This window comes from Eschrichtius robustus, chromosome 10 (assembly GCF_028021215.1).
Source record: "Eschrichtius robustus isolate mEscRob2 chromosome 10, mEscRob2.pri, whole genome shotgun sequence".
Classification (NCBI taxonomy): domain Eukaryota; kingdom Metazoa; phylum Chordata; class Mammalia; order Artiodactyla; family Eschrichtiidae; genus Eschrichtius; species Eschrichtius robustus.
In genome coordinates this window covers 45,269,519-45,286,654 of record NC_090833.1, presented here as the reverse complement: position 1 = coordinate 45,286,654, position 17,136 = coordinate 45,269,519, and the positions used below count along the sequence as shown (strand labels likewise).

Below are 17,136 nucleotides of genomic sequence, written 5' to 3'. Positions count from 1 at the left end.
TCAAAATGGGTGCTAGACCTAAATATAAGGAAAGGAAAAAGTAATAGTATTTTCATTTGTAGATAACATGATCATTTATATAGAAAATTCTAAAGAAGTAAAAAAAAAAAAACAACCCTACTCAAACAAATAAGTTTAGCAAGTTTGTGGGATACAAAATCAATATTTCAAAAATTATATTTCTATATACCACCAACAAATAATCAGAACTTAACCTAAATATAGACCTAAATATAAAATTCCTAGAAGAAAACGTAAGAGAAACTCTTAGTGATCTTGGGTTTGGCAAAATTTCTTAAATATGATATGAAAAGCATAGACATTAAAGAAAAAAATCAAATATTGGACTTCATCAAAATAAAAGTGTCCTATGTTTCCAAGGACATTTATGAAAAATAAAAGGCAAGGGGGCTTCCCTGGTGGCGCAGTGGTTGAGAATCTGCCTGCCAATGCAGGGAACACGGGTTTGAGCCCTGGTCTGGGAAGATCCCACATGCCGCGGAGCAACTAGGCCCGTGAGCCACAACTACTGAGTCTGCGCGTCTGGAGCCTGTGCTCCGCAATAAGAGAGGCCGCGATAGTGAGAGGCCCGCGCACCGCCATGAAGAGTGGCCCCCGCTTACCGCAACTAGAGAAAGCCCTGGCACAGAAACGAAGACCCAACACAGCCAAAAATAAATAAATAAATAAATATTTAAAATAGTGTGGGGAAAAAAAAAACTTTCCTTTAAAAATAAAAAAATAAAAAAAAATTTTAGAAATAAAAGGCAAGCCACCAACTGAGAGGAAATATTTGCAAAACATATATCCAACAACAGGCTTATATCTAGAATAAGAAAAAAACAAAAAATACTCTTACAACCTAACAAGACAAACAACCCAATTTTATTTATTTATTTATGGCTGTGTTGGGTCTTTGTTGCTGCGCACGGGCTTTCTCTAGTTGCGAGCGGGGGCTACTCATCATTGCAGTGCACAGGCTTCTCACTGTGTTGGCTTCTCGTTGCAGAGCACAGGCTCTAGGCACACGGGCTTCAGTAGTTGCAGCACATGGACTCAGTAGTTGCAGCACGTGGGCCCTAGAGCATATGGGCTTCAGTAGTTGCAGCTCATGGGTTCTAGGGCTTGCAGGCTTCAGTAGTTGTGGTGCGCAGGCTCAGTAGTTGTGGCTTGTGGGCTCTAGAGCGCAAGCTCAGTAGTTGTAGTGCACGGGCTTAGCTGCTCTGCAGCGTGTAGGATCTTCCCGGACCAGGGATCGCACCCGTGTCCCCTGCATTGCCAGGCGGATTCTTAACCACTGCACCACCAGGGAAGTCCCACAACCCAATTTTTTAAATGAACAACAGATTTGAATGGATATGTCACCAAAAAAGATATACAGATGGAAAATAAGCACATGAAAAGATACCTAGCAGCACTAGTCACTATGGAAATGCAAACGAAACCACTGTGAGATACCACTACACACCCACTAATATGCTAAAATTAAAAAGACTGAGCATACTAAGGATTGGCGAGGATGTGGACCACTGGAACTCTCAAACTACTGCTCATAAGCTGGTGGGGATGTATGTTTCTTCTAAAATTAAACAAATACTTAGTATAAGACTCTAGCATTCCACTTCTAAATATTTACCAAAGAGAAATTAAAACGTATGTCCACACAAAGACTTGTACACAAATGTTCATAACAGCTTTGTTTGGAATAGCCAAAAACTGAAAATAACACAAATGTCCTTCAACATATGAGTTGACAAATGAATTGTGGCAAATCCACTCTGCTGACTCTTAAATTTGCATCTTCATTCCTTCCAGGACAATGCTATTTTGTGTACGTGGCACTTTAGAATAGAGAAAAACCAAGCTAAGTTAGGATACTACCTCAATTGCCAAAAACATAAATGATACTTACTGGCACCTGTAGTCCTTGTGTTTTCTTCTTTTTCTTCGACAATTTCCTATCCTTGGTTAGCATTTTTGCTTTGATCCATTTTGACTGTCCTATCTCTGAGGATTTTGAAAGATCTGTAAGGGAAATGATTTACATGAGAAAGTGTTAAGATGGTAGGCGGAACCATTCTGTTTCACAGAAAGGACTGACAGAATGGGGAGAATGAGAATGGTAGCAATGCAAGAATTTAATACTGGTTGTAAAAATGTTTACTTCTTACTTTTAATCTTACAGATCTTCAATTTCTCCTCTTTGTGCAATCTCAAACTCTGACTCCTAATGAAGGGCCTGTCTCTACGAAGGGGACTGATCCGAAGGGATGTGTTTTGCTGAAGCCATGGTCCCACCTCTGAGCAATCCCTCTGGGCCAATCTTGTTGAGTTATCAGATAGGGATCTGTCCCGGATCTGCCTCTGACATTGTTCACTCTGTTTGGAGTCACAGTTACAAGTGGAGGCCAAGCAGGTTTGCCATTGTTTCTCGGTGCTAAACACACCAGTTTCATCGCCTTCTGAAAATGCCCAGTTCACATATCCACCTCCAGTTTGCATGCTCTTGACTTGGGAAGGGAGGGAGGTCACTTTAATGGGTGCAGGTGTGCAAATCAATGTGGGTAGCACTTGCTCCCCCTTGTCTTGTCTGGCTGGTAACTGAGCAACTGACTCATACTGCTCCTTGGTTTCCACCACTGAGCCCTGAGCTGAGACAACCGGGGTCTGCCATGTCAGATGAACAGGGACCTCACTCTGGGTGACATGTTCAGTTGCCAGCACATCTGTGCCTGCTTCCAAAGATGGTCTGGACAGAGGCAAGTTGGTTTCTGCAGAATAAGGAACTTGCTCTAGATGAGAAGGGACCAGGAGAAATTGGCCATACTTTGGGTGTGCTTGCCTGTTCAGGGACACCCCAGAGGCAACTATACTATTTTCTGTTTCTTGCTCTTCCTGGTCATCTCTTACGTTTGAAAACTTTCTGTCTGTAATCTCAAGAAAGGGCCCTGTCTGCACTCGTGGGGGATGCCAGCCTCTGGCCAGGCTCCGCAGCAAAGAAGGGGGCATGCTATAACACTGGTATTTCTTCTTTCCAGAGATCTCCAGGCTGCCTAGAACCTCTGCACAGATGACATTGCTCCAGCTGTGGGGAAGTTTTCTGCAAGTAGAATGCTTTCTGTTGGCCAGGAGGGCCTCATCCTCTTGTAAGGTGTCAACAGCAGAAAGGACTTTTAAGGTATCCACTGTCAGGGCAGAGAGGTCCTGCAGGTGTCCCACCTGGCTGTCCAAAGACAATAAGGAGTCCCTTATGAAAGACACCTTTTCATTCATTTCTTTCAGTTGGAAGCACATTTCTGTAACCCTAAGGGAAAAAGGGAGGGAGAAAACCAATAAACACAGTAAGCCAGTGGGAACTTGCCTTACTCTCTTCCTGTCCTGCTTCCATCCTTAGGTGGCTCCTCAGCCTAAGCCGCTTCCCAAAGTTAGGTCTGTCTCCTGCCTTCTTCTCTATCCAACACATACTCTCATCCCAGGTGATCTCACCCACTCCTGTAATTCCCACTATCACCTTAATAAGGAAAATTACAAATTGTATTTCTACCCCTTATTTCTCTCCAATATTTCAGAGCCACATTTTCAGCTTCCTACTAGTTATCCCTTCAATTATCTCATCAATCAGCCCATTTGTATTCATTAATACATTCGTTAATTTACAAGGCAAACATTTTAATATCTCTTATTGTCAAGCACTGTGCTATTTTGGTAGAGAAAGGAAATCCTGAGGAAGAAACTAGAATGATAGGAACAGAATCAATAATCAAATACATAGTTAGAAAAAAAAAATTACAGATCTTTTAGAATAATATTCCAAGTCTACAGTACAACCAGGCATCCCAACTTTCAAACAAAACCCATTTTAAGAGACCTACATTCAGAGAAAGCCCGAGGCAAGTTTTTAAATGACTTTGAATACTTTAACCCAAAATTATGATGTCTAGCCATTGATTCATGTAAAAGCAACACAAGGCACCTTCAGCTATGCAAGTACAAAAGTAAATTGCAAGTAGAGTCAAATTAAATGTAACAATTGATTTCATTTAGAGAATTAGAAAGAACAAAGAAAATATATCTGTATATATCTTTGTAAATACCTCTGTATGGGGATAGGTTTTGTTTTGTGTCCTCCCCACCGCCCCAAAAGGTATGTTGAAGTCCTAACCCCCCAGTACTCCTAGAATGTGACTTTATTTGAAAGTAGGGTCTTTACAGAGGTAATCAAGTTAAAATAAGGTCATTAAGGTGCGCCATAAGCCTATACAACTCATATCCTTATAAAAAAAGGGAAATTTGGACATAGAGGGAAGACAGTGTGAAGATACACAGGGAGAAGACCACCTTATGACTGGAGTGATGCATCTACAAGCCAAGGAACACCAAGGAGTGTCAGCAAACACCAGAAACTAGAAGAAGCGAGGAAAGATTTCTTCCCTAGAGCCATCAGAGAAAACATGGACCTGCCAACATCATAATTTCGGACTTCTAGCCTCCAGAACTGTGAGATAACAAATTTCTGTTGTTGTAAGACACCCAGTTTTTGATACTTTATTATGACAGCCCTAGGAAATTAATACAGTTATCTAAGCTTAACAATCAATAAAATAAATTACAAAATACATATATTGTGGTTACATAAAATGAAACTCATACACATGAAAATAAAACACAAAATTTTGAAACAAAAAATAAACAGGAAATTATTCTAACAAATACAGTGAGGTGTTTGTATCCCTTAAGTAGTCAAAAGTTTTTACAAATTGTTGAGGAAAAAAAAATATAAAGGCCCCAAAGGACATGAATAGATAATTCACAAAAGATAATGAAATGTGGTAAAATATCCAATCTCATTAGGTAAGCAGAGAAATTATCAATAAAAATAAGACAACAATGAGTTCGTCTACACTGTAACATTTTTTTAACCTAGCAAATTTTAAAAAAGAGATTTAGTGACTCAAGGTTGGCAGGGATGCAACATTGGAACGTTCAAATAGCCAAGACAAATAAAGAGGCAGGAATTTTACTATGCTAAGGCAGACAGATGAGATAGAATATTATGCAGCCATTAAAAATCATACTTACATTGTTAATAGTCATTTTCTTTGTCTATTTCTGATGACAGGGGTGGGGATGTGGATGTCTGTTGTGTTCTGCATTATATACTTTTAAATTTGGTATAAAAACCTTGTAAGTCAAGAAACAATAAAAATTAAAATATGTTTACAAGGAATATTTAATTATTTGGAGAAATGTTTTTGATGTGTAAGGTGGGTAGGGGGACAAAATGCAAACCTGTATAATTTTAACTAAAAATATATGGAAGACTAAATGGAAAAAGACCAAATTTTTCACAGTGGACTCTAGCTTATGACATTTTTTTTTCTTTCTTTTCTCTGTGTTTCATTCTTTTATTTGGAGGAAGGAGTATACTTTCCAATTTCCCCATAATGAAAATCTTTGATAAACAGGAATAAAGGGAAAAATTGCAAGGGAGGAAACCAACAGTTTCACGGCTGACATGACCGTATGCAGAAATAACGAATTGCCCCCAGTCTTATTTGAGGGCTGGGAAAAGCAGTAATTATACCATGAAGAGCTTAGCACTCAGCTTTAGCAAGCACTTCCCAAAATAGTGTTAGTCATCCCCTCTCTAGAATATATCTCAAGTCACATGGATTGAGAAATCTTCCACTTCTTCCTGGAAGCTTTGTAGATAGGAGTTAAAGAATAAAGAGGATGGTATAATTTTGATTATCACCTATGTGGGTGGAACCCTCTCTTTCTTGCTTCAACTTCTATAACTCAGTAGAGCCTTAGTAAAGGCTTCTTGACCTTCTGGAACCTATAAAACTAGAATTGGCAAGGATGATGAAGAAAAGAGCACAAAATATATGTATATTCCCTTCCAAATATGCTTAATTAGAGCCTCTTCATCTAGTGCACTGTTTCAACTAATCCAAAAACTGTACAGTCCAAACAGCAGTAATGGAGACTTATTAAGTTCCATTAGCAGCAGTCACATGGAAGGGATACAATAGACACCAGCAACTATTCACAGCGACAGGTAACATTGCTACAATAGAGACTTAGACAAATAACCAGATCCCTCTCAAATCAGGCCCTCTTGCTTTCATAGGCACTTCTTTTCTAAAGCTCAATGTCCTATTAAATATATTTTAATTATATTCCTCAGCCACCATCTACATTATTTTAATCTAGTCTTTTAGTCATTCTGATATGTAAAAGAAATTCTCGTAATTTTAGTTTCCTCTGTGCAAGGTTTGAGGGTGGTGGGAAAACCAGTATGGTTATTATTTCATTGTGGGTCTCTGGACCAGATATTGTAAAATGAAATTATAACAAGTATGATTATAATCATCATGATAATCATAATATTCACTGAGTGCTCATTATGTGCCAGGCATTTTACATTATTTTATTTAATCCACATGACCACCCTACAAGGTAGGCATTACTACTATCCCTTCATGAAAAGAGGTCACATGGCCAGTCACACGGTCAATGACAGGGTGAGGCTTCAAAGCCAGAGAGTGCGGCTCCATATTCAATGGCATTAACCACTGCACTACAGCACCTCTCAGCAACTCAGCAGGGATCCAGGCAAAGTTCTATTGGGGTCCTAGAGTCCCATGAAGGGGTAAATGAATTGCACCCACATTTTCCATGCTGGGAGTTGTTCACAAAGGTTTCCCAGTAAGGCTTCATGGCAAAATGATTATAGGACCGGCTCAAACTATAATTCTACTGAGTCACAATGCCCGTTATGATAAAGTGTTTAAACTTTTTTTAAATGGAGTATTTCCCAAATATGACATACCCAAACATGCTTAATATGGGAAAATACCTCGTTAACATCTTACTCCATAGGACAGAGAGAGGAAAAACACTGGCTTACGTAACTAGGGACAAAAAGTAGCTGGCGTTCCAAATAGAGAAAGTAAGATATGAAACAGCCTTAATATGTTCTCCTTCCACTTTTACAATTCACTTAACTCTATAAAGATATAGGTGATCTCTTCTTCAGAGGTAGGCAAACATGCAAATATCTTCCTAACTTCCTTTCGCTCCCTCTTCAAACTGCTGCTCAGTTACCACTGGAAAATATTCTTCCCTCTCTCCCACACTTCATTTACAAGGTCCCCAGAATGACCTCAACAAGGACAACCATGTAAAAAGAGGGCTGGTGAGACAGCTCTATCAAGAAGGAAAATTGATCGACTGTGTTTTGAAGTTAAATTAGGGCTTCATAATCAAATGCTAGAGCCCTTGAAAGCATCTAGAATATTTTTCAGAAGCTACATAACCATCTACCATCTAACCCTTCTCTACTCAAATCCCAAGAAAAAAATTCAAGATAAATGTGATAGCATATGACGATTACTGGTGTTCAGTTTACTATTAGTATTATTATTATTAATTATTATTATTGAATTACTTTTTTTAAGTGTCTGGTTCTCAAATTTTTACTCTGTATTCACTTGACTCATGATACTACCTTCTCCTGGTTTTCCTTATACTCTTCTGATCAATTATTTTCAGTCTTCTCCATGAGTTCCTCTTCCTCGGTCCATTATACAGGTGTTGACACCTCGCAGGGTGAGACCCTCAACCCGCTGAGTCGCCTCACTCCACTTGCTTCCTGAGCATAAGCGCTTCCTCTGTCATAATTTTATTTTCCTAAAATAGGCAGATGACTCCCAAATTTCCTTGTCCAGTTCAAATTTTGCCCGAGGGCTTCAGATTCACATATGTAAAGCCTTCCAGACATCTCTGGATAACTGCACCACCAGAATCTCGGGCTCAACAAAATCAAACCTCATTGCTTTCCCTCCACACCCTCCCTGCCATGCATTTTGTACTCTTTATCCTTTAGTGCCAACTTTCACATAATTACCCTGCTACAGATATGAGTCATCCTGGACTTCAACCTCTCCCTTATTGCCACAGCCAATCCTTAACTCACCTCTTGAATTGTCCTCTCTAAATATGCCTTTATCCTCTTTGCTAAGGCCTAAATGTTTGTGTCCCCACCCAAAATTCACGTTGAAATCCTAACCCTCAACAGTGATGGTATTAGTAGGTGGGGCCTTTGGGAGGTGATTAGGTCATAACAGTGGAGCCCTCACGAATGGGATCAGTGCTCTACTTTTTATAAAAGAGACCCCAACAGAGCTCCTTAGCCCCTTCCACCAGGTAAGGACACAATGAGAAGTTTGTATCCCAAAGAGGGCCTTCACCTGACCATCCTTGCACCCTGATCTCAGTCTTCCAGCCTCCAGAACTGTGAGCAGCAACTTTCTGCTGCCTATAAGCCACTCAGTCTATGGTATTTTGTTACAGCAGATCTAATGGACTAGGATCCCTTCTTTCAATGCTACCACCAATTTGGCTAGCCCTTGGGCGTCATCTGTCTGCTGTATCAATCTCTCGCGTGGTCTCCCTAGTTCCAATTCTGACTCCTCAAATCCATATGGTAACAACCTAGAAGGTAAATCTGTTTGACCACCTAAAATTTTTCCTTAGTTTACAGTGTAAAGTGAAGGGCTCTCCGTGACCTTGTTCCAGTGCATAATATTGGGGGGCGGAGGTGCCTATCTTGACCCATCTTATCTATTTACATCCCTTTTCTTAAGGTTTGGAAGGGAATCTGTATTTTAGAAGAAATTATACTCACAAAATTGGAGTCTGATTTTACATAATAATAGATAACTTTCACTGCTCCCTTACTATCCATTAGCACACTGCCACACAGTTCATCTATATTATCCCATGGAATCCTCACAACAACTCTAAAAGGTAGGTCTATTTTTGTGTCCATTTTACAGAGAAGAAAACAAGGCCCAGAGTAAACTTGCCCAAGTACGCATAGCTAGAAGCAGGACTTCATGCCGGCTCTGTAAACTCCTATCTGGGTACATGTTCCATACAAAGCAGAACCAAGCTGGCCCGCAGGACTCAATGAGCATAGCTACAAAGGAGGCAGAATGTGTGGAAAAAGGAAAGGGAAAGAAGGAAGCTCACAGAGTTTTGGCCTAAAGATATTATTTAAGTAAAACAGAATGTTGTGGGTTCACAAATTGTTACTTGATACTCAATTTTTTCCTCAATATTAAAATTTGATCTGAAATTCAATCAGCTACCTAAAACATATTTACATAAATATGGTATTAATTTTAAAAGTTCAGAAATAAGTCATATGCCCAAGGTGACCATTTAGCAAGTTCTTAATGTGATTCAATTTTAAATAAAGCCATATTTAAAGATTCACTATCTATCTATTTGGACATCAGAAAATATATATGCATAATTAGGTATAACATTTTATAGTCAGGTCCGTGTGTTATTTAAAAGTAAGAGAACACATTTAACTTCTGCCAATTTGCTTCCAATTAAGAAAGCAATGCTGCATTTTAAAAAATGCATATAATCACGGGGACTTAGTTCATAATACTGGATTGTACATTTGAACGCTGCCAAGAGAGCAGACCTTGAACACTTCATCACAAGAAAAAAAATTGTATGGTGATGGATGTTAATGAGACTCACTGTGGTGATCATTTCACAATATACAAATATCGAATCATTATGTTGTATACTTGAAACTAATATAATGTTATATGTCAATTATTTCTAAATTTTTAAAATGCATACAATCACATGCAGTCCATATTTTGATCCAGTGCTGTGTACCCGTGATTAGTGGCACATGTACAGCAGCTCTGACCTACGGGCTTCTACGTTTGTCCACTTTCTCTAACACGCCTCCTCTTTCCTCAAACCTCTGAATGGCCCCCCCAAATCACACACACCCACAGACACCCTTAGCTGATGACTGCCGTGAGATCTGCGTCCCCGCAGCCTGGCTGCATCCTCTGGAGCGCTCTCCATATTCTCTCCTGGCCCCCACCGTTAACTGCCCTTCCTGAGGACTTCACTCAGCAAATCACCTCCTCCCTCCGGCTCCTGCAGTTTCTCCCTTGCTGGTAGATCTTTTCCAGGAACAAATATGTTACTTTTATTATCTCCACATGAAACAAAACCAAAGAACCGCACCATGTCCCCATACCCCTCTTTACCTCCCTTCAGAGTAAAACTTCTTAGAAAATCTGCCTCTAATCACTGTCTCTACTTCTATTCACCCTCCACACGCTTCAGTGAATCTGCCCTCAACTCCACTGCACAAGTGCTAGTCAGGCGCCCCGAGACTATGACTCCATGATTCCCAGTGCAACCAGCACCCTGCTGCTCCTGGACTCACCTGCATCCACGTTTGCTGCTCCAGCCCACCTCCCTCAAGTCTCTCCTCCTCAGCTGCCTCAGAGCGACCTTCCTGCACCAGGCTCCCAAAACGGTCCAACCCAACCCCCAACTCCAGCAGACCTTCACCACGATCCATCTCTATTCCCTTATACTACTTTTTTTCCCCTTCATTGCTCTTTTACTGTCTGACATTAAATTACATATATCTTTTTTGTCCTTCACTCCACCCCCACCCCTCCACATGCACGCACTAGAATGTGAATGCTATGAAGGAAGGGCCCCTGCTCTCTTATTCACCATTTATCTCCACTAACTTAGAAGACTGCCTGGAACATAGTAGATGCTCAATAAATGTGCACTGATTGCATGAATATTATACGATACTAGAGAAAATTTTAGAAAATCAAAACCTCTGGGTTTTAAAAGTAGACCTTTCTACTTTTTTCAGACATTCTAGTAGAATCAGGTTTAGGTAGCAGTTTACAGGGTGAAAATACATATATGACTTTTACCTTTCTGACGTCACTCGGATTCGTTCCTCACAACTACAATTCAGACCTTCCATCTTCTCATGGAAGTATTTTTCCACACACTGTTCTTCAAAACTGTGAAGTTTTTTCAGATCCTCCTTACTCAGGTAGAGTTCTATGGAAATAAGTATAGTGCATAAAAAGAATCATTATTCATCCTCCATAGGAAGCTGGTACAGCGTCTGAGTGACTTTTCTTCCATTGGTGTTAAAAATGGATAAAACCATAGCTTGCATGATAATAGTTTGCTGCCTTGTCACACTGTATTCCTAATATTAATTGGGAAGCACTATGTAGAAATAACTGGAAACACCAGGCTGGGTCTTTCCTTTTTGTCCTATAAACAGATGTGGGAATTTGAAGGTGACCCGTGGAACAGATACTTTATCTTCAATATTTTCTTAAATTAGAATACTTTTACACATAAAAATTCACCACACTTATATGCATATGGAAGTTCCCCCACCAACTGGTTTATCTGTCAAAATGACAATAAGTAACCTACAGGTTAAAATCAAGGTTAGAAGAAGTCAAAGTCTGTTGAAATTAATCCAGTAAGTAAAAGAAAGTTTTACCTTGTTGCATTGAGTTTATATATACACTGAGTTTGTATATACTAAGTTCTTCTATTGAAGAAAGAGACATTATGACCAGTCAATGGCCATTCAAGGCTATACTTCTTCCTTGACAATTACAATTAATTCATTAAAAGACACATCATTTCATGATGTTATGAAACTAATGCAATTCTACATCAAACTTCAGCAATCACATTTGGTCTACCACCTTGACTCTTACTCTGACCTAGCAGAAAAATGCATTATCTTTTGAGCAAGTTTCTAATACTTGTTAAATATAAAAATGATGTTGCAAAAAGGGTAAAATTGGAATATTCTTTTCCTTCAATCATTTCACCTAAATTAGGAAAAAAAAAAGAACCATTAAAGTTCTCCAGAATTTATTAGATATGCAAATGTTCTGTAATTTTCCAATAAAATGAGAGACAAAAATATTCATTTTAAAAGATAACTAAAAGAAAATACTCAGCCATAAAGGGTGTTCACAACTCAAAGGTACAATGTTTTCTGATTTTTATGGCTTGGAAGCATCTTTCAGACACCAAAAAAATCCCCATTCCCCACTCAACTCTAAATGTGTGTTTGCACTAAAGAATCTTGTATGAGTAAGGAACTTTAGAATTGTATGATTTGAGCCTTCTGTGGATTCCTAAGAGCAAACACCCCACAGAGCAGTTCCAGTGATAGGTGCAGCTTGCAGTTATGTGGCACGTTCTTGTGACTGTCCACCAGGTGGCACTGCTGCCCCATGTGCAAACGTCTTGATCCTCAATACAGAGAATCAAAGGCAATCTCACACAAATTCAAGAATTTCCCAGAGTTCAGGGTGAATGTACCTCTGTCCATCAGAATACTTCCTCGAGTTTTATAACCGAATCATCCTATAAACTCAGATCAAGGTAAGCCCAGGAAAGCGTTGTTTGTTATCGTGCTAGAAAACGGGGCCAAATCCTAGTTAATCCCAGGATCTCTCAAGTGGTTCACACTCTCCTGTTAGATTACAGTTGTTCTGGGATGGCACTCCATTAGAAGCCGGGAAATTATAATATAATTATAAGCCTTTAAATTAACTTCAGTTGTGCTTTGACTTCCATATAAAGGCTGAATCTCTTAGGGGAAAGAAATGGAACAGAAAAATAAATCACCAAGTGACTCAAGAGAAGAAAAATACTTCACGGAGCCAACTACAGCAGGAGCAAAAGCATGTCACCCTGTCAACCTTGTGATAACATCTGTCCTCCTAAAGGCCCACCGAAATGTATAAATAGTCCACAATCCCTTATCTGAAACTCCTGGAACCAGTCCATTTCAGAATTAAGAAGTTTTCTAGTTTTGGAAAGGTAATATAGTGCATATGCCATAAATGAAGTAAAATCCCTAGTTGTAGCTAGGGCAATACCCTGAAATCAAACACATCATTTCTGCAGCAAAAATCAATGAATATCCATATTACAAGGGATAAAGAGTATAAATGGCTTACATTAGTCCCGTTAGCCTCTTCTGTCCAAATGAGTCTTTCTCCAACTTATGAAGAAAAAGACTTTCCATTTTCAAATGTATTTTGAATTTAGGGATTGAGATAAAGGATTGTGAATTTATGCTATCCATTTCCTCTATATCTAGGAATTATCTAGAAATGGGCCTAGTACCAGTGGGCCTAGAGGAACTACAAAAGATCTCTGAACCACAAGACGGAATGTTCTCCTATGACAATTAGTATGACAGTCATATCATGCAGGCAATATATGGATAAGCAAAATGAACTAGGAAAATCTCAAAATATGTCGAGTTAAGCTTTGCCAAAAAAAAAAAAAAAAAAAAAAGAGAGAGAGAGAATCCACATTTCTGCATCCTGAGTTGAAGTTCTTGAAAATATGAAACATCTATAAAGAATCACCTCCACATTCAGTAGATAAGAGAACCAGAGAGCCATGATTCTGGTGAATAAATTAAGCAAAGTCTGGTTTATCTATTTCCCTTAGTCCACAAGACCTTCTGTATCCTTTCGATTTGGATTCCATCTTCAACGACAGGGAAATAAGTATGGGTCACTCTGACTACTCTCTAGGAGTTATTCTGACGTCTTCCCAGCTAAGCAGAGTAAAAACACGGGGTTTTCCAGGTGACAAAAAGCCTTTACACATTCAAGCAGAGATTCTGTTCCTACCTATTCCTTTCTTTCAAAGTATCAGCTACTTTTAGCGAAAGGTACTACAACCACGTAATGAGATCCATGTATTTACTTAGACCCAGGTGCTCAGCTGATACTCTTTTGTCAGTTAACTCCCAGAGCCTTCCATCCTGTGCCCTGAATTTAATCGACAACGTTCCAGGTGTCTTCACCTTGGATCTCCACTCTTGCACGCTCTTCCTCCTGCCCCACCAATGAAAACTTACTTAATCCAACATCACCCTCTTCTTGGTCATTTGGAGCTTGGTGATGGCAAAGACGGCGAAGGAGGAGACCAATGTGACTCAGCAGGATAAAAGGCGGGGGCAGCCAAGGCTTCTCGTGGTAGGTCATGATGTAGCGATAGCGATTGTATTTCCACAGGTTATTTGAAATGGATTTCAGATCTATGTAAACGTTACTGTAAGTTGTAGTAAGAGAGGGACAGTGTTTTAATATGGAATCCTGAAACATAACAGTTAGATTATTGCTTTATTTTCCAACTTTTATGATTGGTTCGCCTGACATGGATGGTAGTTAGTCAATAAAAATAATATCCATTGCATTTACGATTCTTCTTCAACCAAACAACATACATTAATCACCTTCTACAATAAAATATGCTAATCAGAATAAGCAAAAGGTAGAAATTACAATCAGAGAGAAGAAAATGCCAACATTTTAAATGCAATGAACAGAAACTGTCCTCTGGAAGTAACATTATTCTTGATTCACCATCTCTTCTCACATAAGAAGATCTTTTCAGTCCATAATTCATCATTCATGGTAAACAGCTTTAATGTCCCTCTATATCATCAACCTTATGAAGAGATTCTCCTAATGTCAAATGTGAGACGTGCTAGAATAATCCTAGTTAAAACATTCAAACGAAAGAATATTAATGAAGAAGAAGAGATGGAAGAAAAATCAATTCATCCTAAAATAAGTCAATAAGCAGAGCTTCGATTCAGCAGCTAGATCAATTATTTACATTAACCTTACAATGAAAGTGACTCCTTATTGGTAGGCCACCTTGGAATTTTTCTCCCTTTAATTGTATCAATTATAATATGCAGATAGTGCAGTAAATATGTTGATATTATAGAACTTGTAATAGAAGTTGTGGTGAGTGGTACAAATTCTCAAACAACATATCACCCTTAACTATTTAAGTCTATAACATGATGTGGGTGGGGAAGACATAATGGAATATCCATCATAATATTTTGCTTAGGCTAACATGTAATTTATTTTCTTTAGAGAAAGATGGCAGAGAAGTACTTGAGAAGGGCAGCCACATTTGGCAAATAAAAATGCAGGTAACCCTAAACTGCAGTAATGATAAAGAGAAGGAACCCAAACTATCCTGGGGAAAGCCGGCTTAGGATAAGAGGAGGAGGGAAGTTTCAGAGTTCATAAAATAGATGAAGGAAACACTGACGACTGACTGAGTTTAACAGTACTTCTCAAAGTGCAGTCACTGAGCCAGCAGCACTGCATCACCTGAGAACAGGTCAGGAACGCAAATTCTTGGGCCCTATCCCGGAACGACCCAATTAGCGATCTGTGTCTCAGTGAGTCCTTCGGGTAATTCTCCTGCACAATCAAGTTTGAGGGCCACCAAAATTACATGTTACTCCCACTCCAAGTGTGATCACAGCCTGCCCACCAGCAGGTGGTGATCTTCACAGTGTATTTCAGGTTCTTTGTAATTACAGAATCTGGAAAGGGGCCTTTGGACAAGTAGTCCGATCTGGGGTTGCTCAGCTTGTGTGGTCCTCAGTGTATTCATCTCAGTGAGAAGATTGGCCTGTGGGAGGATTTGTCAGCCTCCCTTTTGACACCTGTCGTTTTTGAGAAACAAAAATCTCATACCCACTCTTAATCTTATTTGAAATGTCAAAAAAATAGCCACAGTAATTAAACACCAACAAATGTTACAAGTGCATAAAATGGTGAGGCTAAAGGGAGATGATAGCTATCATATAATCTTGCAACAAGCAAAAAAGTATGTTTTCCCCATATATACGCAACAACAGTCCTGTTTTGTGTGTTCTGATTTATTTTGCTTGCCTTCAGCCTTTATCTCCTCTACCTTCTTTACTTAACTTCTATGCATTGATTTCCCTTTTCTTATCTATCTCTCTTCAGTGAGATAATTAATGAATAAAATACCTAGTACAGTGCCTGGCATAAAAGAGGCATTCAGAAAATACTAGTTTCTTCCCATCACTTCACTTGATTTCTTTCATCCATTAAACAAATATGTGCCAGGCACTCTTTTCAGTGCCTGGGATAAATTCATGGGCAAAAAAGGCCAAAAAAAAAAAACCCCAAAAACAAAAAAACAAACTTGTTCTTGTGGAGCTTATATTCCAGTATAAGAGATAAACGGGGGAAAAAACACAATATAGAGATAAATTATAAAATATATTTGTATATATAAGTGGATAGTATAAAGGAAGAAGAGTAAGGGGCACCAGGCATGCCAAGGAGATGGTCAAAGGAAAGGGGGCTGCACTTTTAAATAATATCCTTAGGTTAGGGCTAATTAAAGAGGGGACATTTGAGCAAAGGCTTGAAGGAGGTGAGGGAATGGACCACACTGATATCTGTGGGAAGAGCATTCCAGGCAGAGGGGACAGCAACTGCAAACACCCCTGTGTTGTTTGAAAAACTGTGAGGGGCCAGTGTGGCTGGAGAGGCATGGATTCGGGGAACAGTAGTGTGATGGGTGACTGGAGAAGTAGCAGGGAAGCTAGGTCATTGTAGAAACTTTGACTTTTACCCAGAAGGAAATGGGGAACCTTGAATGGTTTGGAGCAGATGAGTGACATCATCTGACATATGTTTTAAAGGTCATTAGGGAATAGATTGATTAATTAAGTAATTTAAAAAATTTAAGTGTCATTAGGGCTACTGTGTTGAGAACAGAATATAGGGGCCAAAGACAGAAGCAGAGAAATAAATTAGGAGGCTTTGTGGTAGTAGCAGTGGGGTGGTGAGAGGCAGTTGGACTGATGATCTATTTGAAGATGGAGTCTACAGGTATTCCTGACAGTCTAGAGCTAGAAATATGAGACGCATTAAGAATGCCAAGGTTTTTGGTCTGAACAATGGGAAAGACGAAGCTTTGACAGAAACATGGGGTCTTCCTTATAGATTTGGGAAAGAATACAAGCAGAATAAGTGTATGTTGGGAAAGAGGGGAGATCAAGAATTTGGACATTTGAAAGTTCAGAAATCTATTGGGTTGGCCAAAAAGTTCATTCGGGTTTTTCCGTAAGGTTACTGAAAAACCCGAACGAACTTTTTGGCCAAGCCAATATTATACATCTGACTGGTAATGGAGCAGGAAAGCTGGATCTACAGGACTGAAGTTCAAGAAAGAGATCTAGGCTGAAGATACAAGTTGGGATTTGTCAGTGTATATATACAGGAAACTGAACAAGATCACCAAAGTGTAAACAAAAGGTCTGGGCCCAGGGACATTCCAATGTTAAAAGGTTGAAGAGAATATGATGATCCAGAAAAGAAGATTGAGAAGAAGTGAGAAGTAATATAGAAGAAAACAGAGAAT

General features: G+C 39.2%; 1 protein-coding gene across 1 annotated transcript in view; it reads right to left on the bottom strand.

The window, feature by feature from the left end:
* Positions 1-17,136, bottom strand: part of TRPM6 (transient receptor potential cation channel subfamily M member 6) — a 139,111-nt gene that overhangs the window by 35,137 nt on the left and 86,838 nt on the right. The window contains 4 exon segments of the mRNA XM_068553856.1: positions 1,913-2,025; positions 2,172-3,304; positions 10,791-10,923; positions 13,784-13,977. Of these exon segments, the coding sequence (XP_068409957.1) occupies positions 1,913-2,025; positions 2,172-3,304; positions 10,791-10,923; positions 13,784-13,977 (1,573 nt within the window).